Source organism: Emydura macquarii, unplaced genomic scaffold, assembly GCF_026122565.2.
Source record: "Emydura macquarii macquarii isolate MOO-44397 ecotype Brisbane River unplaced genomic scaffold, CSIRO-AGI_Emac_v2 contig_3603, whole genome shotgun sequence".
Lineage (NCBI taxonomy): Eukaryota > Metazoa > Chordata > Testudines > Chelidae > Emydura > Emydura macquarii.
Genome location: NW_027133740.1, coordinates 2445006 through 2468000, shown reverse-complemented (window position 1 = coordinate 2468000; position 22995 = coordinate 2445006). Strand labels below are relative to the sequence as shown.

The 22995-nt window shown below is 43.8% G+C and overlaps 1 protein-coding gene across 1 annotated transcript; it reads left to right on the top strand.

Moving 5' to 3' along the window:
• Positions 1-1834: 1834 nt before the first annotated feature.
• Positions 1835-3266, top strand: SOX2 (SRY-box transcription factor 2). Its single transcript, XM_067536453.1, has one exon. It carries the CDS (start codon positions 2232-2234, stop codon positions 3177-3179), a length of 948 nt encoding a protein of 315 aa, XP_067392554.1. The 5' UTR covers positions 1835-2231; the 3' UTR covers positions 3180-3266.
• Positions 3267-22995: the final 19729 nt, after the last annotated feature.

Here is a 22995-nt window from a genome sequence, read left to right as displayed (position 1 = left end):
ATGTGTCTCTCTAAAGAGTAAAATAAAATCACTATTATGAAGGAGATCGTCCCCCTCTTTCTTTCCCACACCCCGACCTTCACTCCAATGCTTTTAGTTGAAACAAACTTTATTTAAAATGCTGGAGAAGTCGACTCTGTTTAGTGTCGGGCTTTTTTTTTTCTTGTTGTGCAGATTTAGCCAACTGGACTGGGCTAGCCTGAGTTCAAAAGGATCACACGCACATGTACAAAAAAGGGGGCAGTGGGCACCGGGGGGCGTTGGGGAAAGAAAATAATCTATTTTCCCGAGTTCCCAAACGGAACGTGCCTGTCGATACAAATAGCTCCATTTCCAGCCTCGGGACGAAGCGGGGGCGATGGGGGGGGGGGGGGGAGAAAGCCCCTGATCGTTTAAGCACTTCATAAACCAGAAATGGCGTGAGGCTTCCCTCTTCTTCTCCTTTTCTTTCTTTGTAGTCAAGTGCATTTTAGCCCCACAGATCCCAACAAGAGAGTGGAAGTAAACTTAGCCGGGGCTTTGTCTGGCAGCGTGTAGTGACAAGAAGAGAAACAAAACTACCTATTTGTAACGGACGTGCGGCCATCGCTCTCCAGCATTGAGCTCCCACCTATTGAAATCTTTACGGCGGGACAATGGGGGAGAGGCTAAAATTACCCTCCCGAGCCCAAGGCGCAGTCATTTCCCACTCCCCTCCCCGCTCCCCTTTCTCCCACCCACCCACCCACGGCCCCGCACACCCACCCCACCTCCACGCTCCCTCCCTGCCGGCAGCTGGGCCAGGCGGGCCCGGGCACCTCTGAACGCAACGCTGTGCAGGTAACAGGCCCAGCCAGTCCTTCGCAATCGAGATTTCACTGGCGAGGGGGGCCCGTCCCAGCCCCTTCAGACACACAGCTAGGGGCCTTGCTTGGCCTTTTTGTTCTCCGGTCTCGCCCTCGCGTTGGTGACCCTGCAATTTGGGAGCTGCTGGGTGCATTGACATGTCCTTTCTTTCACGTGGAGCTGGGGCGCTCAGCGGTTTGGATGGGGGGTTGGTTGTGTCGGTGTCCAGGGTGTGAACGGAGGATGGGGGGCCTGCGAGGGTGTGTGTGGGGAGCGGGGGGAGAAGGATGCTGCCAGTGGGGCCCAGGAACACCCATCAAACGTCGCTTCTGTTGAGAAACCCAAGGCAGGGATGTCAACGTGGGGTAAGACTCGCGCCAGGGCGGATTGTGATGGGTCGGTAAACGGCGCAGCCCCAGCGCCGTGGGTCTAAGCTGCGCTCGTCCGCCTAGAGCCCCGGCTGCTAGATCGGGCGCGGTGGGGGGGCTCTGCGGATCCAGGGGTTCACAGCCGCAGCTGGGGCTCTGACGTCGGAGGCCGGCTGCGGGGGACGAGGGGGGCAGGAGGCACAAACAGAGCTTGGAAGGAGAGTGGGACCGGCACAGCCGTGCCCCTGCCTGGCTGCCCCCAGCCCAGTGGCTTTGCTCCCTCCCGTCTCCCCCGGCCCCGAGTCAATACCAAGTTTGGGGGAAGAAGAAGAAGGAAAAAAAAAAAAAAAAGCAACGAAGCAACAATGCTGTTTACCCACTTCCTCCCCAAGGCGTGCGTGACCTGTTGCTGTCAGAGGAGATCCAAAGGCTTCCCAGTGGCTGCCTCGCCTGCCTGTGGACCCGCCTCCCCTCGCCGAGCTGGCCCGGCGGCGGCTCCGAGCCCCCGCCCCGTTTCATGCAAAACCAGGGGTAGAGACTTGTCCTCAGTGGAGGAGCCGGCGCGCGCTGATTGGCCGGGGCAAACCCATTTATTCCCTGACAAGCCCCCATCACATGGATGGTTGTCTATTAACTTGTTCAAAAAAGTATCAGGAGTTGTCAAGGCAGAGAGAGAGAGAGAGTGAGTGTGTGTGTTTGCAAAAGGGGGAAAGTAGTTTGCTGGCTCTTTAAGGCTGAGGTGGAGAGAGAGAGAAAGAAAAGGAGAAGGAAGAAAAGGAGGAGGAAGATTGATTTGATTTTATTTCGCAAATCGAGGCTCCAGTCAGAAGAATAATAATAATTATTATTAATAATCCGTCAGCCAAGAGGAAGGGGAAGACTCTAAACCTGAGCCCAGTGTGTGTTTTTGGGGAGCCCCCCCTCCCCCTTCCACACCCCTCCCTAGGGGGCAGAGAAAAGTCCAGTTTGGGACTTTGTGTAGCTGCTGCTGCCTCTCGTTTCTCCGCCGAAGGCTTGTTCCAGGCAAAAGCCGTTTGAATGTACAACATGATGGAAACCGAGCTGAAGCCTCCCGCCCCCCAGCAAACTTCGGGGGGAGGCACGGGCAACTCCAACTCGGCCGCGAACAACCAGAAGAACAGCCCGGATCGGGTCAAGAGACCCATGAACGCTTTCATGGTGTGGTCCCGGGGCCAGAGGCGGAAGATGGCCCAGGAGAACCCCAAGATGCACAACTCCGAGATCAGCAAGCGGCTCGGGGCGGAGTGGAAACTTTTATCCGAGGCGGAGAAGAGACCTTTCATTGACGAAGCCAAGCGGCTCAGAGCTCTGCATATGAAGGAGCACCCGGATTATAAATACCGACCCCGGAGGAAAACCAAGACCCTCATGAAGAAGGATAAGTACACGTTGCCCGGGGGCTTGCTGGCACCGGGCACCAATACCATGACCACTGGGGTAGGGGTTGGGGCCACCTTGGGAGCTGGGGTGAACCAGCGGATGGACAGTTATGCTCACATGAACGGCTGGACCAACGGAGGCTATGGGATGATGCAAGACCAGCTGGGTTACCCGCAGCACCCGGGCTTGAACGCTCACAACGCGGCTCAGATGCAGCCCATGCACCGCTACGACGTGAGCGCCCTGCAGTACAACTCCATGACCAGCTCGCAGACTTATATGAACGGATCGCCCACCTACAGCATGTCTTACTCCCAGCAAAGCACCCCGGGCATGGCCCTGGGATCCATGGGTTCGGTGGTCAAGACGGAGTCCAGCTCCAGTCCCCCAGTAGTCACTTCTTCTTCCCATTCAAGGGCTCCGTGCCAAGCGGGGGACCTGCGGGACATGATCAGCATGTATCTACCAGGTGCTGAAGTACCAGAACCAGCTGCCCCAAGCAGACTTCATATGTCCCAACACTACCAGAGTGCACCTGTTCCTGGTACAGCCATTAATAGCACACTTCCTCTATCACATATGTAAGACAAAAGGGCGGGGGGGGGGGGGGGGAAACAAATCAAAACAAAACAAAGAAACAGACAAAAAAAAACTTTTATTAGAGGTTCTGGACTTTTTTTTTTTTTTTTTTTTTGGACTATTTTTGTACAGAGAAAACTGGGGAGGGCATAATAAATAAAACCAACAAGGAACTTGTATAGATCTGGAGGGGAGGAAACTACACAAAACTTTTTAAAAGTTCTAGTGAAACGGTAGGAACTTTGCAGAAAGTTTGCATAAGTCTTTACCAATAATATTTAGAGCTAGTCTCAAAAAGCGACGAGAAAAATGTTTTAATATTTGCAAGCAACTTTTGTACAGTATTTATCGAAATAAACATGGCAATCAGAATGTCCATTGTTTAGATAGAAAAAAAAAACCTTGAGATTTGCCAATTAAAAACAAACAAAAATAAAAATGAAAACAGTCTACTTGGAGCATTGTGATAACTGCAGCTGAATTTATAACAGCTGCAGAAAGAGTGGAAATTATTTTATAAAATTTGGACATTTAAATTGTTTTAGAATTTGTACAAAAGGCAGAAAGGTAGGATAAGTACTTGCAAAACCACTGAATTGGTTTGCTATAAAGGGCAAAAGTTTAGATTGTACTTTTTTGTTTTTGTTTTTGTTTTTTTACTTATTGTTAAAAAGCAAATATTGCCATGCAGGTTCACACATCGTCTGTTAATTTATAATAGCTTTTTTTGTTTCCAAACTTCATCCTGTTCAGATTTAAAAAAACAAAACAAAACAGAAACAAAAAACCCTGGAATTACTGTGTTTGAAATATTTTCTTATGGTTTGTAATATTTCTGTAAATTTATTGTGATGATATTTTAAGTTCTTTTTTTCTCATTTTCCGTAGTTGTATTTTAAAGATTCGGCTCTGTATTATTTGAAATCAGTCTGCCGACAGTCCATGTATATATTTGAACTAATACCATCCTTATAACAGGTACATATTCAACTTAAGTTTTTACTCCGTTATGCACAGTTTGAGATAAATAAATTTTCAACATATGGACACTGAAGTTACGTTTGAGTCTTGGATTTATTTTTGTAATGCAAAATGTTGTTGGGGGCTCTTTTTTAAATGACTCGGGCAGGCTTAGGTGTCACTGTGGTCAACTGAGTATTATAAATAATACAGCAATATACATACGAAATGAAAATACAAGATTTATTTTTAAAATCGAAGAGTTTTCATGAAAAATAGCTAGATGTGAACAGCTCCTTTGGGGTTTAAAAATGTGCGGTTGCAATTTGGAACATATAAATGCCACCCCTTTTAAGAAGGGGTAAAAGACCGTTTGGGCACTTTGCTAGTTCAGACCACTTGTTGCCATCCAAGGGGGCTGGGGGCTGAACAGGAGTCTCGTAATAGATTTAAAGTGAAATGGAATGTAGCAGCATAATCAGAGGGACTGGGAAGGCAACGAATAGGAGTCGTTGCTTGAATTGATTTTATAACCGGTGCATTCTTCTTTCGGGAATACAGTATATTTAGGGGGAGGGTATGTTACCGTAATTGTTTGAGGAGAATAATATAATAGCAATGAAAGGTGCAGCGCGAGTGTGACGGTTGCACTGGCAAAGGTTTTGAGTCTTTGTTTGTGGCTTCATCAACTTTCTACTCCTTTATTTTTCCAGTGTAGGATAGGTGTGTTATGTGTGGCGTGAGGGAGGAAAGATTTAAAAAGAAAAGAGAAAACTCTTCTGCCAAAGGCTTTCACGCTCTGTCCCAGCTGTTTCTTGAATCCGATTTCTTAACTTGCTAGCCCAAATTCGGACAATCTCTGCAGATGATAACAAGCCCCAGTGAGAGAAGCGTTCGGCCAGCCAGATAAAAGAAGAGCGCAGCCATCTCTCCGAGGTAGATTTTTACTTTGTACAGTTCTAATCGCAATTGCAGCTGACGGTGATTATGCTTCTGACCTGTACAAATATCTGACCCCAGTAGTGGGGGGGGGGGATATATCTGTAGAGCAAAGCAGGGTGATCGCTTCACCTGGGCAAAGTGCAGTCAAGTTGGGCTGTCGAGCAATAGGCGTTATTCAACGAAGTACATACATGAAAACTTAAGTCCATTTTTTTAAAGGCCAAGCGTTCAATATTAATTAATAACACTGTTTATGGGTCCCTTAGAAATGCACAATTCTACCTCACGAATGAGAAAGTCTAAAAAATCAAAATAGAGCCAAGACATTTGGATTCTTTAAACTACAGTGAGGCATTAGTTACTATTTTTCTAAGAATGTGTTATACGTTGCGAGGAAAGGGTTTTATGGCTTACCTAAGCAGAGAGTGCATTGAACAAACTATCATTTTATTTGTGTGTGTGTGTCTCTGTGTGTCAGGTGTTTCTAAATCTACGTGTATCATATTTTAATGTTGGTTGCTGGGTTGCATTTCAGCTCAGAAAAGGGGGTTACCCGGGTAGCTATGGCTTTTGTGTGGCAGTGCTATATCTTAAATTAAGTTCTGGCCTCCACACCTTTCCCTGCCAGTCCAAATGAAAACTAAAATTGCAGACTAGAATATGTGGAGTTTGGGGTTTATATATTTTAGATCTATTTGTTTCTTTTTCTTATATTTCTTCACCATGCTGTACTTGGTAGGACAGCTATTATTCCAGATTACAAGCCTTTTTTTTTCCTTCTTAGTCAATGCAAAGACTAAAAGTATTTCGCAGAGTTGGCCAACATTTGTAATGCATCTAGGGATTATTCACGTGGTAACAAGTACATTTCCCCGCTTTCGTTTGCACATCTGAATAAAAGAGAACTTTGAATAAAGACCCAAGCGTTATCGCAATTCATTTAAAATCAAACTGTGAATCTTAGCCATTTAACAGCAATAAAATATGGGCACTTTTTGAAGTGTTAACAGAAATATTCGAGGGATTAGTTTGAAATGTGCATTTTTAAATACACACAGAAGGCGAGGTAATGCACGTAAACAAAAGACACTGAGCCACATATGAATGCTAAGTGAATTCAGCAACTTTTTCTATATTGACAAATTGTTTTTGGTATATGATGTAAAGATTTTTTTTTAAATCAAATCTCTCTTTGAATGCTTCTGGATATATATATAGATAGAAAAATGTATACCAGAAAACGTTAAAGCTAAATGGATTTATTTTTGAATTACTACTTAGAAAAGTGGCATTGACCATTGCTAGATTTCCAGTTCAACACATTCAATAATCACGATTTGTTTCAACTAAAATATTACACTACCCTATCATTTATTCTAGCTGAAATGTGTAGCAGTATTTTTTTTTTAACTTTGATTACCAATCATCTTTTGATGCTCAGGTTCTCAGTGTATTCACTCACCTCTGAATTTGTATGTGCTCTTTAAAACACACTTGATGCTGGGTCAAAAAGTGTTATTGTAATGTTTCACTAACCTGATACAGAGCAGAAATGAACCCCAGGATAAGATTATAGTTTCCCCTGTGATTTTTTCCCCCTCCTTTTTATAACATTTTAAGGAATGGGTGCTAAAATATTTTGCTGAACTGGAGAAGTAGATTAGCAGGGTTTCTTGCCAAGGCTGTCCCCGGGGGAAATGGCTCACATTAACCACTAAATGAATATTTGACAAGGGCTCATTCGGGGGTATTATTACTACAAACGGGTCCCTACTGGACTTTCCAAGGGTCAAAGAGCAATGGTTCAATTAATTATTTAGACTGTTAGTAGATTTGGTTGTAATAGCTGTACTTATTTCTACAACCGACAAATTCTTACAGTAGGGGCTCTCGGGAGAATCTTCCCTATCAGCAATGCCTTGCGATTTACACACACAAACAGGGAAAGAAAGGACGCCAAGTTGGAAAACGGCTGCCTTTTTCCATAAGACATTTATTTCTTGACAGAAAACATATTTTTCTTTAAGGTACCCGTTGCTCTTCTGTCAGACAACAAAGGTTGTGTATGATCACCCCAATGTACTGCGTCACAACATTAATATCTCTTTATGTCTAACATGCAATACACGTGTATATCTGTCTTTAGACTAGTGCAATTTAAACACTATATATCATGAAAGCAAGAGGCCCATTGGTGATAGGTTTGATTAGATACACTTCATTTATTTCATCCTGATCTAACTCAAATACTAAAATTTAAAGCATGCTGAGCAGCAGACGAGATTTGCAATGATGTATTCAAAATGCGGCAATTTAGACTGCAGGAAATCCTTGTCCTGGGCATTTTTTAAAGCTAAACCGGCCTCGCCTGACACATTCGCTTCAACATTTTTGTTCCGGTAGTGGGCGATTTTTTTATTTTCTTTGGTTTAATTTCTGCAACAAACCTGTCCGCAGTTGTAGATACTAAAAAATGTTGAGAGTGAGATTAGGTGACAATAATATATGTTGAATGAATGAGATAAGATGCAGGGGGGGGGGGAGCGGGAAGCAGTAATTACAAACCCAATTCATTCAGCTTTTCAGGACTTTTGTTGTGGGAGCTCCATTGACGGGTTTCGAGCTGCCAGTTTTCTCACATTAAAAAGAACTGATCAACGCCTCAGGGGGACATGCAATACCGCTTAACTGCATAGTGATGGGGTCCTCATTTAGAGCCATTACAACAAGAAAATTAAACAGAGCCTTTGTGTGCGCCAGGTTTACTTTTCAATTGCTGACAGTTTATAGCTAACTGCTCAGAGATGGAAGTTTGATTGCGGTTTGATCGCCTGCTCGTTAGCACCACAGCTATTTTAGTTTTGGTAATTAAACCCAGCTTTTCTGCTGGTGCACGGGGAATTTCAAGAGCTGGTCATATTTTGCTTTTGGGGAACCAAGTCCATTTGGCAAGGAGGTACAGCGCGGAAGTGAGTCGTTGTTTTCAGCCTTCCAAAACATGAAATGCTAGAAATTGCATGTTTCTCCGAGGTACAGCGAGTCAAAATGGCACGGAAGAAACTAACACCTTTGCTTTTGATATCCATCGTGCACTGTTAGGTTGGTAACTGAAGAATATTCCTGATTAATTTCACCCTGTATATTTCATGTGTAGCCGTCTCGCTCTAAACGTACGAGACCAGGTGATTATTTTCGCTTTCAGGGGCTGTACGCTTCCAGCAGAAGTGGCAGACGTTGCAAAAACCTTTAAGACTGATTTATTTTTTTTTTTTACCTATGTGCTTTCCGAATATACAGCAGATTTGTAGTGCGTTTCAACGTCCCCTGCGTGCGTGTGTGTGTGTGTGTGTGTGTGTGATGAGAGAGCACGCTAAAAAGAGCAGTAATTTTTTCATTGCAATTTAGAAACGTCTAGAGAGTAATCAGTTTCCAAATTTATTTTTATGGGACGCGTTCTTCTGTTCTAACAAATATTTTTTCCCCCAGTAAATTTAAATCTGCAGAGTTAGAGCCTTTTTATGTCAGTGTTTAAAACGAGGCGAGGTTTCATTTGTGATCATCGGTCTGGGGATGATCGGTCCAATAAGCAATATCTAAAGTGACACGGTTAGGGTTTTATATTAGTAAATTACCTTACAATGAATGAACTGCGAATGGAAAGACAATCGTGACCTATTACCTTTCCGAATCACCAGCGTTTGGAAGACTTCTTACAGTTCTTACAGTTCTGTCAAACCTCATGTTTTTCTGCTCGAATAAAGTGAAGTATAAGTGAGGGCTACCTCTTCCCCTGCTGTAGCATTTTAGATTGTGAGCGACTTATATTTATTTTCGATTTGAGAGTCGATTGTTTAAAAGCTCCTAATCCACCTGTTTTAGGAGATGAATCTTTCCTGTGGCGTCTATTAACAACTAAATACTGATGGCATCGCCTTTTCCATCTACCCGTATTCATCTCTGCGTATCTGATGTGTATGCCTCATGTGAGTGTGTGAGCGAGAGAGCTTCATCCGTGTGCTTGTGTGGTTTTTCTGTGTTGCATCTTCGAGCGCATCAATCTATAATTCGCATCCAAGAAGGGGGCCCTGTTAAAAAGCTTCATGTGCGGCGCTCGGATGAGTTTAGCTGCAGAGTTGGTAGGACCAGTTGCAGCTGACGTCAGTGGCCTAGGCAGGGTCGCTGGTTAGAGACTCCACGACTCCAGGCAAAGCCCCGAGCAAGTGCCCGATCCTCCGAGCTGGTACTGGCGATCCCTGCACACCGAGACCCACATGCTTGTACCATGTGCCTGCTGGCAACAGCCTGGGCGCCTGGCCGGGGCATCGTTGCATTTACATTCTACCACACTAAGTGTGAAGTCGGTTTCCAACGTTAGTACACATGCATTCGAGTCCTGGTCCCAATCTGAGTACTGCGGGACAGCGCTTTAACCACCCGGAACCGGGCTTCCTCCCCAGCAGAGCTGACAAGCCCCGCTGAAGTTTTGCCATTCCTGGGCGACCCCTTAAGCCCGGAATGTGACCCCCAACCCCCTCCCAAGGCAGCAGATCCAAACAGGGTGGGACCCCTCTTTGGAAAGAATGGCGTTTTTAAAAATCAGCCTAGAGACACGCAATAACCAGGCTTGGCGGGGAGGGCTGCTTTCCTCCCTTCTCGGGTGGATTTCCCTCTGGTCTGGATTCAACAGAGCCACAAATGCTCTCTTCCGACTGCCGCTCGGATCAGCTTGACCGAACCTTGATCAGTTTCTGAAACTTCCCTTCGTTCATTCCGCTGACACAACCTGGGCGCCGTTGCATACATTCTTGATTAATGGCGTCCCACTCGGCACTGGGTGGAAAACGACCTCTTAACACGTGTTTGAGACTGAAGTCTGGCGCCAGGGCTGTCTGGAGGGGGAAACGCAGGCACCCAAGAGCCAGTGTAGGGGCCAGATCCTGCAAACCCTTCCTCACACGCGTGCCCTTGCTTAGGCGAAGACTCCCACGGAGTCCCGAAGGGCTAGCCGGGTGACTAACTGCTACTCGAGTGAGTAAGGATCTGTAGGGTCAGGCCCTTTAGCCCGTTAATGTACAATATACCTCGTAGCTCTTTAACCCCCCACCTTGATTGCATGCTGTGTGAGTGTGGGCCTGGCATAACACATGCATCGCACCACACCTCTGGGCTAGATGCTAGCCAAACAGGACAGCCAGAGACTCTCCCCTGAGCTCCCGGGCTGCTGTTCGGGCGCGTTTTGCCCCGTTAGACGCTCTTCAACCTGTCCTTTCGGCATTTCTTGAACTGATGGCTCCTTTAAGCTCTTACAAATTGCAAGACTTGCGGAAGACCGAGAAATAATGAACGTATTAAAACAAGCGGCGAATTCCTCAGGAGGGACCTTATCGACGGCAGCCACACGACTTCCTCCTCGTATGCTAATGCCCCCCGTGACGTCACCGGATTGAATGGGACTCAGTTATGAAATTATTAGTTTTAGTTTAAAAAGCAATCTTGCCTTCTTGGAATTCGAGTTCGGGCTTCTAGAAGGTCTACACACACACACACAAATTGAGTGCTGACTCTGCAGTCAAATTACAAGTAAATAAAAATGCACACATCTTATTTGATTTCAGTTTTCAGGAAAAAAAAAAACCCCAAATGTATATTGAGACAATTTTGAAATGACAGTATCTTAATTATTTATATTACTGTATGTCCGTATTAAATTTGAAACAAGACAATCGGATTTTCTCGTACCGATAAGGTAGGCAAGAACTCCTTGTAACCCTTTTTTATTAAGAATTTCAGATAGAGCATATCAGACTTCAAAAATGTGTGTGGAAAAAATACACATGGGTATTCGCATTTGCTCGAGAGAGATAAAAATGTGTTGGGAGAAAAAAAAATTCCTTTCAGTTTAAAATAAAACGTTTTCTGGTTTTTGGTTTTTTTGAAACGTGGCAATCAGTATGCAAAAGGTTGATGAAGCTTTGATCTAAGAGATCTTTGAAATCAGTATTTCTGTTTTTATTTTAAACTGGGTTGAAACGATCAGAATTAACAGCGTTTTTAATCACTGGGGTCAGTTGATGCCCAGATCCAGTAGAGTTAAATACTCGAAATTAAAATCCTGAGTTAGATTTTTTTTTTCTTCCAAATGCACTTGGGAAATGGATTTTTAAGAAATCAAAATAACACGCCCAAACTTAAGTCTCCGCATGAGAGTTTTTTCCTTGTCAGAACTTTTACTGGAGAGATTAAATGCTATCTCCCCAACATCTTTACACTAAATGCTATCTCCCCAACATCTTTACACTTCCATTGTGTTCAGGTATTAAATAGTTCGCAGTCATTTTTACGTATTGTGTGGGGAGCGGGGAACCTATGGAATATGTGGGAATATTCTGCACTGTGACAAAATGGGTTGAAATGTTGAGGGACACTTTCATCCTGGTGGGTGGGTTTCGCCTCCCCTCTCAAATCAGAGTGCTTTGCTTCACGAATTATGAATCAACTTGTAGCTCTTTCCCCTGGGCAGCTTAAATCAAATCACCTGCTTTCTCGAGTCACTTTCTGCTGCCCGAGTCCCTGAGCCAAAGTTTTAACTTTCTTTACGTCCTTTAGTTGTAATCTCTGGATTCGGGGAGAGAGGATAACGTATCACACTTGTGCCTAATGCTTAGGCGAGCGGTTTTCTTTACCTTGAAAAGTTGTATCTGGCTGAGAAGTGAGTTTTCTGAGTAATGAAATCCCAAATGAGTTGCAAATATAAAGTATTGTAAGATTTTTTTCCCCCTGTCACTGATTGGCAATACTCATTTTGTGTGAGTGTGCGTGTGTGTTGGGTTGAAAAGCAGGAAGAAATGTAATGAATTGAGTGCTGTCAGAGATGTCTTCTGTGTTGATGTGCTGAATGGCAGCAGCTCCCTGATCCAGTGCAGGTGCAGCAGTGCTGGGGGGGAGAAAGGGGGGCTCTCTGTTCAGTGGAAAAAGCACATTCCCTACAATAGACCACACACTGCCAGCCAGCATGGCATCAGCTCACACTTTCATACTCCCCCCCCCCTCCATAGTTCTGAGTTCACAAAGTGGCTATACAGTAGCACTCGTTAGGTTCTCTCGTAATGAACATTTGTGACTCCTTCTGCCCAACATTTAAATCTGCTGTGCTCTCTGGGCAGGCAGATCCGTTTTAATCACAGGTTTAGAAGGTGTACTGTTTTATTACATGACAGCTCATTCCGAGCAGCAGTTGCATCAAACTCGATTAATAAAACGCCGTTTCCAAGTGCTGCTAATAGGGAAAGATTTTAAAAAATAATAATAATGAAAGGGGGGAAGAGACACCGTTCTGAATGGATGAGATGGTCTAATCCTAGACCCGAACGCCTTTTAGTCCAGTTTAGAGAGAACCTGTTTCCTTTTTTATCTTAATAAATTATCCTTAAGCAAGGATAAAAAAAAGTTTTCACTCCTCCTAACCCAGCACGGACTGGTTTTTCCTGGCTTTTTTCCCCGTATTTTTTGACGCTCTGCTTTTAAGAAGCGAGATTGTTACATTTGGTTACTCCAGTATTATTGCAAAGAGTTTGAAGAATAAGAGCTAACCCTTCACCACACTCTTCTGCTTGCTTTTCTTCCCTCTCCATACTCTTAGCCGTCCTAGCCGGGGCAAGCCAATGAGAAGGTATTTTCATAGCATCCCTGAGAACTCAGTGCAGCCCTTGCTCGTGCTGCTGATTTCTCTTCCCTTCTCCTGCAAGAAGCAGATTAGACCCTTTTGGATATACTTGCTGATGCATTGCGCTGAGGAAAATTGCTCTGTGTTTGCTTATAAAAAATCATGTAACTGTAAAACTTTTTTTTTTTTTTAAATCGTGGTAACAAATAGCATCAGCTTTTCGAGTACTTTGCAAAGCCATTCTTTGGCTGTACACTGTGAAACAGGGGATTTGACAGCTAACCAGATATTACTGAGTTCTAAGTAAGCCCATTTTTTTCCTCCCTCCCTTACCCCCCCCCTCCCCGCACTAAACTGATAACAAAACGTGTTTGCAATAAATTGCACGGGGGAGGGGAAGGATCAGATTCTAATAAGTGACTTATTTGTTTTCAGGGGTCAAATCTTGTCATCCTTATCACAAGGGAATAGATCTTGGGTAAATATAAAAGGAAAGGTAGTGTAGATATTTTTCAGAACAGATCACTGATAGTATCTCAGGGTTTTGGTTTTTGTTTTTTGGTCTCCGATTGCTCTCCGAAGCACTCGCTAATATATGCTTTATTTACTGCCAACAAGTTGAAGCTCTTTACACCATCAACTTTACTCAACCCCGACTGTTAAAAAAGTGGGCGATTTGCTTTAGGGCCCCATTATTTTTCCGGATTAGGTATGCGTATGGTGTCAAACACAATCTGCGACAAGGACGTGCAAACTACTGCTACTCCAAGATCCAGCCTTCCCGTCTATAGTTTTCCACTTTCTTTCCCCCTAGTGCTACTTGATAGCCTTTGTGTCCTATTGATACACACCCATAATTAATCCTTCTTATAAATGCTTACATTCTGTACCCATGGGGCAAGTCAAATCTATTTAGATTGCTTTGCTTGGTTACACAAATGTAAGTGGGAAACGAGTTATAAACCTAATAACTGCCTTAATAAAAATAATGATTTGATTATGGAAGAGTACATCTGCTGGAGTGCAAGGATGCGTCTGGATTTACATTTTGGTTGTATTTCGGCTCATCCTTGGTTTGAAAACAAAGGTCTTTTAAAGTCATTGCAGTTAAAAAAAAAAAAAACCATAGAGTCAGACTGCACATAAACCATGGTAGATTATGTCCCTATGATATTACTTAGGAGGATGAATCAATTAATAAAACAGTTGTAAACTGGAAATCAATATGAGATTTGGGTGCCTTTGAATGAATTGGAAACAATCAACACAGGAGACCATTAATCACCCTCGTTGTTCCCTCTCTTGTTTTTTGTTATTTTTAGTCTGAAGCTTCTGCATATCTTTCAGGCGTATTTGTGCGGCTGGTTTTACAAGGAAAAGTGAGGATGCAACAGTAACACTCGCGTTGTCCCCCTATACTTTTAACGCTAGCATATTGTTTGATTACTAATTCGAGTTAATATGATCTTTATGGCAACATAACAGTGGATAATTGGCCCTTTTTCTGAACAACAATGTAAATCACAATCGCTTTATTATTTAATAACGTCAAACGCTTCGTTGGATTGGCCCCGACAGAGAAGACCTTTTCTTTCTAGGCAGTGTTGTTGAGAAAGAACAATGCAGATCTAATTGTGGAGATTTCAGAAGTTGGCTCCTGGAAATGAACAGCTTAGATATGGAAGTTCCAGCAGATGTCTGCACTTTTCCCTGTGACAAACCTTATAACCCCTTCCCTTCCCCCCACACCCCACAGACTTATTGAGGATTTTTTTTTGTTCTCACAACCTAGCAACAACCTAAATCTTCCAGAAGTAAATACACCCCTTTCGCCCGGTTGCTATACAGCACTTTATATGGCAGATTCAACAGGGAAGTATAAGCCTACACCCCAGATCGGTGCCTGGGCCAAGACGCTATAATTCTGCCCCAGTTATCAGTGTTTTCTATCCTGCCAGCCCTGGGTGGGTTATTTTATTTGTTTGCCTTTTGTTAAATATCACCTTGTTTATAAATAAGGAAACGTGCTCCCCAGCCTCTGGGAAAATTTGTTTTGCAACAGTTTGGAGAGTTTGCAAGTTATGCATGACATTATTTTGTAAATGTCAGGAAAACTGCCAGCATCTTGTTCTGTCTCCAGCTGCGTTATGTACTGAGTAGGGCCGGCACTGCGTAGCCTTGTCTGTGTTCATTTCGTTACCTGTTACACTTCTGGTGACGGCCCGGGTCCGACGGTTTTATTTTCGGACCCTCGATTTGTCTGTGCAAAAGTTACAAACTCCTCAAAGCTGTGATGTTAAAATTCCTAAATCGACTGCCTCGCCACCCCCAGGCAATAAATCTAAACCAGGAAACCTGATTCCCACCGCTAAGGTGATGGCTCCAAGTATACACCAGGGGCTGGTTTTGAAAACTCGAATTCTGTTCACTCCTGCATGGAACAAGTTGAGTCCCAATTCTCGTTCCAGGACAAGTCGGTGTAAACAGGGGCTCGGTCTCGTACGCTGCATGGAGAGAGACACAGCACCATCCTTCTCCGATTAAGTAATGGCATCAGGATGGCTCCTTTTCCCATTCCGACCCCATGCTCCCCTCCATTTGCTGCAGGTTAATGTGGTTTCGTGTATTCGTTTTCGTGCATGTGTTTCGTTCTTTGTGCTTGGAGCTCCTGCCTGGTTTGGGAACAGCTCGCCGGGGTGACAGATCGGCACCCCCCCCGGACCCACCACAACCACCCCTTGAAATGTAATTCCACTGAAAATAGTTTATTTAGTAAACTTTCCCTCAACAGGAGTTGGCAGCAATGCTGATCCTCTGCCTAGTCCTGCTCGTTCACCCCACGCTTTAAACAATGCGAGCTTTGATGCGCTATTGAGTTCAGTCAGCAGGAGATTAAGGGTGATGTATAGCATTCTTCTTCGCAGTGCAGCACCTCCCCGGGTGGAAAGAGATGGAGCAAAGATATAAACTGCAAAATATTTTTGTCCTCCTTTTTGTTTTCAAATTTGGACGCACCAAGCGAGCAGAATAATTGTCGCTATCCTCTTAGGTATCAAGACAGGATGGACGCGTTTTATTGCAACACCATATGTTTCCCCCTCACTCTACGGACCCAAGGTACAGAGGGGAGCTGTCACCTGGTTAGTTTCTCACATTGCAGGCAGGGTTCCCCAGCAGTCTGTGGTACCACTGCATTTTGTTTTCCCAACAACTACCAGCTTGTAAACAAAACTAAGCCAGCCACACCAAACGGCGTGCTGGATACGTTTCAAGCAAATCGGGACAGTTAAAGAAAATGCTACATCATGCTTGCCAGCAGGTTTTCTCACAAAAATCCGTTCCATTTAAAGTATCAAAAAGACAGAAAAACAAAGGTCGAAGCGCTCAGAGTCCCTGGAACCCAAATTCAGCTTCACTCTACATTCTAAATCTCATTGAAAACGATTCATCCTTCACTTTAAATGGGAAATTCTCGAGTTTCAAAATCATCTTCCGTGTTTTTGTGTACGTTTGTTTGTTTTGTTTCGAAACTCTGCTTTCCTCAGTTGACCTAATCTGGGGGGAAGGAGGGGGGGGGAGGAATGCTGCTAATTTTGGATTAGGTATAGAAAATGTAGGGCGCTAAATGCGGAGTTTAAAATTGAAAATAGAATTGCGGGGAAAAGTGCTGCTTGCTCCCTTCCTTTTTTTCAATGTGTGCTGACAGGCCATTTTGCTCTACGGCTAACTGGTAACCAGCGAGGCGGGCTCTGCTAGCGTGCGAAGGGTTAATACCCCAGTAACTACTGCGGCAGCTCCCGCAGGCTGCTAAAACTACTGATCGCTTCCCAAGACCCAAACGAGACTCACCACTCCTTGACTTCTCAAATCAGTTTTGGCGGCAGTGGGAGCTCTGTGCATTGGGTGGGGGGGGGGGTTTATTTCGTACTTAGCTGATCCAGGGCTGGGGGGGTAGCGGAGGGGGGACTCCTGGCTACCACTCCCTCTCCATAACGAGCTCATTTCCATATTTGCGCCTCCCGCAACTGGGAGAAAATCCTGCAGGACCTTTAACGTTCCGATACGTCCCACGCTGCCTCGTCGCCCCGGTTACACTGGGCGCCGGAGTCGGGGGGGGGGGAGAGCCGATCTATCGATCGGGTCAGCTGTAGTCAACTGCGACTCAGTGCGCGGATCTTGGCATCCAGCAAGCGCCTGTCGGTTTTATTGTTCCTCCAGCCGCTCTTTTCCATACACTTCTTCCGTCTCTCACCCACACACCTATTTCTTTCCCCCCGTGTGATTTGCCTTTTATCAGTGACCATCTCCCCCCTCCCCACTTTCTCCAGAGTCAAAGTGCAGATCGGAAGAGGACATGTACAACAAATCAAGTGCAGCAAGTTAGAAGACAACAACGCCACACACACACACACACACACACACACTAGCACAAGTGAGCGAGAAGCGTCTGCAAAGCGTACATGGGATCGATTTTAGATCAGAGTCATGCGCTGATGTGCAGGGCCAGGAGATGTTTAAGTTCTTCAGTAAATACCCACATTTCCAAGAGTAAATACCCACATTTCCAAGAGTTCTGTAGGATGCCGGAAAGGGCCTCGGAATAGTTCGGACCCGGGGGGGGGGGGTTTTTAACATACTTATCAATAACAAGATGTATAAATATCAAAGTGAAGTAGCCCGAGTAAGTCTTTCTAGAAGCAAGGAGAAAGCTTAAGTAGCTTTCTCTAATGGTGATTTGTAGCTCTGTAAGGGGCACGGATAGCAAATACCCTGCAGGTGCATGTTGTAACACTGCCATCCGGACTTTAATGTCGATTACTCTCCGACTCGTTTGATCGGCCCTTTGAAACCCTTTACAATTGCCTGTGACGAACCGCCAGTCTCAGTTTTTTTTCTTTGAATAATGCCTTAAGGGTAAGTCCTCGGGGCTTTTAAAGATCTCCAGTACATTAAAAAAAAATGTAGAGCTTGGGTCTATGTCTGTCAGCTAGGAGCTGTTAACAGGCATCTATTAAACTATTGATCATCTTATACCCCCAACTCTACTAAGGGGAAAAAACTTTAATACTTAAGGGGGGTTTCTAAGGAAGTCTTAGTATTTGTTTTCGGGGGAAATATTGGTTAATATTTTCAATAGACAAAGATCCCCCCCCCCAGCTCTGTAATACACGCTGTGGATGGCGGAGTACCGGCGTTATGGAGTGTATAATGTGTCAGTGTATGCGCATGCATGTGAATATGATCTGTGTGGATGAGTAATATGTGTGTATTACTGACACTCACTCGTTTTGTGCCAAATACTGAAGTCCTTACTCAGGCAAAACTCCCACTGAACTTGGGGTAAGAAGTGAGTGGAAGTCCAGTGTGTGGTGTTTATGTACGAATAAACTATACATCCTAAGTATTCTACAGAATGAAAGCTATTCATATAAACTAAATAAACTATATATGAGGCAAAATACACCTATACAGTCTTTACATACGGAACATGGACTGTCTATAATCTGAACACTGTATATTACCATTAATGTACAAATATTTCATTCTGTAAATTGGCTTTACTGCCATGCTCCCCAAATAGCGAGAATGCTAAAAAATTAAGAGCATTAAGAGAGAACCGCAGAAATGCTGCAGATACTTTCACTCCCCACGTCAAAAATGGCTTCTCTTTTCATATTTACTCAATACTATTAACAACTGAAAATAATTACTGAATTCTTGACCCTTAAACTTGCACAAGCGGCACTTTGTTTCTATCAAATAAACTTGGAGGATCAGGCCCTCCCTATCAACCCAGGGATTTGAATTAAAGGCCCATTTGGGACACTTGAGACTACAAAGGGTTACACATAAATAAATGCCACATTTGCCTATTGCAAAAGTTTTCTCTGTCCTTTCTCAGTCACAACAGGGGAGGGAAAAGCCCTCGTTTATTATCTAGCGCTGGGTAGGAGCAGCCCCTGCAGAATGTGCTCTTAGCTTTGGCCGGCAGAAGAGGGGCTTTTTTTTTTTTTTTTTTTTTAAACAGCAGCCCCCTTTGTTCTCCAGATCTCTTTCCCAATTTCAAGCTTCACTTGCACATCCCAAGTTTGTTTGTTAATGACGCTATTACCATCTGGCTCGTCCTACTTTGCAAAAGATATAAATCTCACCAGTTTCATTGCCCACATTATCATCTGAGTGCCACCATAGCCAGAAGAAAAATATGCTTTCAAGGCTGCAGATTCTCTTGCACGGAATAATGCCCTGATCAGGCTCCTCTCTTCAGTATTTATAGGTTACATACATGGATGGGCGAGATTCTGATGGGGGAAACTGAGGGCTGGGTTTGATGGAATGTCTCGAAATGGAATTCACCTTGCAGCTATATATTTTTGGGGGGGAGGGGTTAGGAATTGATTTAAGTTTTCCTCCATACACTTAAATGAACCTCTCTTCCTCCTCCCCCCCGCCGATCTTTAGCAAAGAGCCTCACTACATCTTGCCACTTTGAAACCGTTATCTTCGGCAAGGAGATGGACACGAATCTGGGCGCTCGAGAGGCAAAATGTGCTGATTCCGGGTGCCAACTTGCCCAGCAGGAACCCCGTCCCCTTGTTATATGTACAGCCTGTGTGTGTGTGTGCTTCCTTCCAGCAGGCGTTGTGCAGTGAGAAGAAAAGTTTAGGCTCCTCTTTAGTGCAAAGCGATTGCAGATTTGTCTGCGTTTAAGCAAAAAGGGCGGGGGAGTGGTGTGGGCTGGGTTGGGTTGGTTTGTGTATAGGCTCCACAATGAGTCTATTTATTCGCTGCATCCAGCCCGGGCAGAGTGAATAGGAAAGAGAGAGAAACTCAGCCTTCCAAACGCGTGGGCTTTGTGGGATATAGTCCCCACTGGCAGATTTCAACTGCTAATTTCCCAGTCTGTGAGGATCTCCTGCAAAGAGACACATACGTGCCCATCATCCCTGCCTTCCCCAAGTCTTTCCCGTCCATCCCCCGCCAGTATGTAAACTCTGATACTATTACATTAAACCAAAAGGAGAAGATTCACCCCAGCTCCTGTCCCTGTTTGAGTGTTGGCAAGATTTTGCGGAGAAGCCTTCTCTTTAAAATTAAAAAGCTCTGTCAAATAACGGAGGCGAAGCTCTTCTAATACGTGAAAGAAACCCCGGGATTTTTGGAGTGATCTAATTGTTATAAATAATTACCGATGAAAAGAAAACTCACTTATTATGCACTTCTAATAGTGTGACTGCATTAGAGAGAAAAAGGGCCAAAACAGTGATTAATTAATATCACACTGGTGTAGCTGTTTTCTAGCAAAAGGCCTCCCCTCAGACCCCCCCTTTGCCGAAGCAGAGAGTTATCTGTCCTGCAGGAGTCATGCTTAGCCAGTAAGGGATCTTGTTTATAAATTTATATGACGACCTTTTCTTTGTGAACCTTCTAAAGTTGATATGGACAAATTGCAGAGGTATACAATTTAAGTAGATGCACTTTTAATCACCGATCATTAAAATGGTTATGTTAAATATACTCAATTACATGCATGACTTCACCCTAACACTACTTGCTATTCTCCCAGCTGCTCACGTATTCCTTAACTATAGTCCGCAGAAGAAATTCGATTATGCTGAATCCATACATTTCTATGGATTTCATCAGCCTAATTAATGCTTCAGTGTGGTCCAAGTGGCTGAATGGTCCCTTTGCTATTACTGTGGTAAGGAGGCAGTGTTGGAATGCAGAGGGTCTTTCTTTCAAATATACCCATGGGGGTCACTCTAGGACTCTGATGGCAAAGGTAGCAAGTGTTAAATAGCAGGCACATGCAGAGAAAAAGAAACCAACGGTGAGATGCCTGTAAAAGGGACATTGATACTGTAGGTATGCCCAACAGGTCAGTGATGATAATTAAAACGGTTAAAGAACAGAAGGTAAATGGAAGGCATCCACAAATTGCAGGGCGCTTCGTTAAAACCAAACAAATCAGTTCACGGGAACACGATTTACTGATCCTGATGCAACACAAAAGTTGAAAACAGATTTCAAACCTGCTGGTTAAATCAGGGCAGTACCTTTGGGGAGCACGATTTCAAGAGGTATTTTCGAATGGCCCCCCTTTTCTTTCAATTCTACCGTAGGCCAGATGGTCTATTTCAGTGAGACAGTTAATCTAAGAACTACACGGTGCCAAAACTGCTGGGTACTGAATATTTTACGGTGTATGGTAACGTTGGAGTATATTTCGTACCATGCCAAGACAATAAATGTGCTACTACTAAATCGGTGTGTATTTTCTAAGATCAGTGTGAGAAAGTAACATGGATACACGTCTCTGTTAGGAGTGGATTTTTCACTCCTTCTCCCTGAGAAGAAGCCATTAAAAAGAAGTTGGATTTATTACCGTTTCTGCACAAAAAGTCAACGACTCCTTTTAAAACACCCTTTGCGTTTCAGCGGTTGTTTCTTACCCGTGCGAGCTAATTAGTACAAGGCTGCTGATATATAATTTAATCTTGAACAAGGAATCCATCGAGAATTTTTTTTTGTTACGTTCACAGACACCTGTTGTGTAGAAGTAAGGCTTTCTGTAAGACTTCCTGATCCGATCCTCCCGATGGGGTGCGGGGAAAAACAAAGATAAGTTCTTACCATTTAGTGAATTACCAACCAGTAGGCTGATGCAACAAAAGGGCCTTTCCCCCATTCCTCCTAAATCCTCACATATTGTGCATTGCAGATAATCGTCCTAATTTTGTATTAGTGTCTTGCTGTAGTCTTCATCCTTGAAGTGGATAGAGCAGTAAAGATTTCAGATCTATAACCAAATTATAATGTAGGAACTTTATGCTTGTCATGCTAATTTAATGACTTTTATAGTAAGTGTATACTTTCTGTCTTTTGAAATTAGCTCTTCAAAACGCTTTGTGTAATGACAGACACTAGACATAAGAGACAAATGCACAAGCAATGGTGGGATAATAATCCGGCAAACACACTGTGCCGTTTAACAGTAAAATGGAGAACCAAGTACATTAAATCTCTGGGTAGATGTGTATCCCTGTCTGGTTTAATTCTTCAAACGCCCCGGAACCAGACTGACCAGGAAATACGAAATCTCAAAAGAATGATCAAATCTGCTCGAGAAATTATTTTTATAAAATGAGCGAGTTCCCCAGATTGAAAATTAAATAGATGGCATTTCATAAAAACCAAATCATACTGCTTTCTGGGGATTGGTTATTTTTGATCAAGTACACACAATAGTCATTTAAATTGGTTGGAGCAGCTGTCTAGTTATTTCATCTAAGCAGTGACTTGTTCCATTTCCAATGATATAACTATACATGTTTGCATGCGTGTCTGTATGAACCTTGTGTGTGTATATATGTCTCTGAATATACAGACGGACTTGTCCCTATGAGCATTTGTTTTGCTCCTATGTTATGAGTTGTCCAGAATTCTGCCCAAGAGATGATCTTGATAACAAAGAGGGGTAAACCAAAGCTATAGGTGTATTGCAATCTGGGAAACTCACTCATTGCCTATAATTGTAAATAAGGTAAGTTCACACGACGATCGAGTAACGAGAGAACAAGAGGCCTATTTTAATCAGGTGGTTATCTCTCCTTGATGGAGATCAGAGCTCCATCACTCCTGGCCTTGTCATGGGGTCCCCCCTGCGGGAAATGACAGCTCCTTCAGAAATAAGCAACTGGGTCCCTGGATGGGATTTCACCTCTTTTGCTCTACACATGTACCAATTGTCATTTTACTGCTACAGCGAATCCTCCACGTTATATAAGTGTATAAACTCGGCCTCATTAAATCCCCCTTTTTGGATGGCTTGAGGGTTGGAGAGTATATGACTGTAAGCCAGAGGAGACTTGCATTATATCCAAATGGGGCTTGAAACATAGTGGTGGTATTTAAGCCCACTCCTTGTCTCAGCAACAGTGGTCTGATTTTTCCTCTGGAGTGTTATAATATTACAAACGCAAGTTTCCTCAGGTCAGATCAAACGATCTGAAATCCTATTTCTTGATTCAGCCTACAGGGTCCATTGTGATGGGGACAAAAATAAAATAAAGATATGATCAAATACTGTGGTCTGACCAAAGAGAAGTTTATCGGTCATCTGAGAGAGCTTCCTAATTTGAAGTTAAAAGCCTTCGTTTTATCGCATATATCTGAACACGCTCTGTGAGTTACATTCTTGTGTACACCGATGTATGTGTATGTTTGTGTGCACATAGATAAGTGTTGGTGTGT

Bases quoted from the DNA above. Each gene is read 5' to 3' on its own strand.
- SOX2 (XM_067536453.1), top strand. From the start codon at position 2,232: ATGTACAACATGATGGAAACCGAGCTGAAGCCTCCCGCCCCCCAGCAA.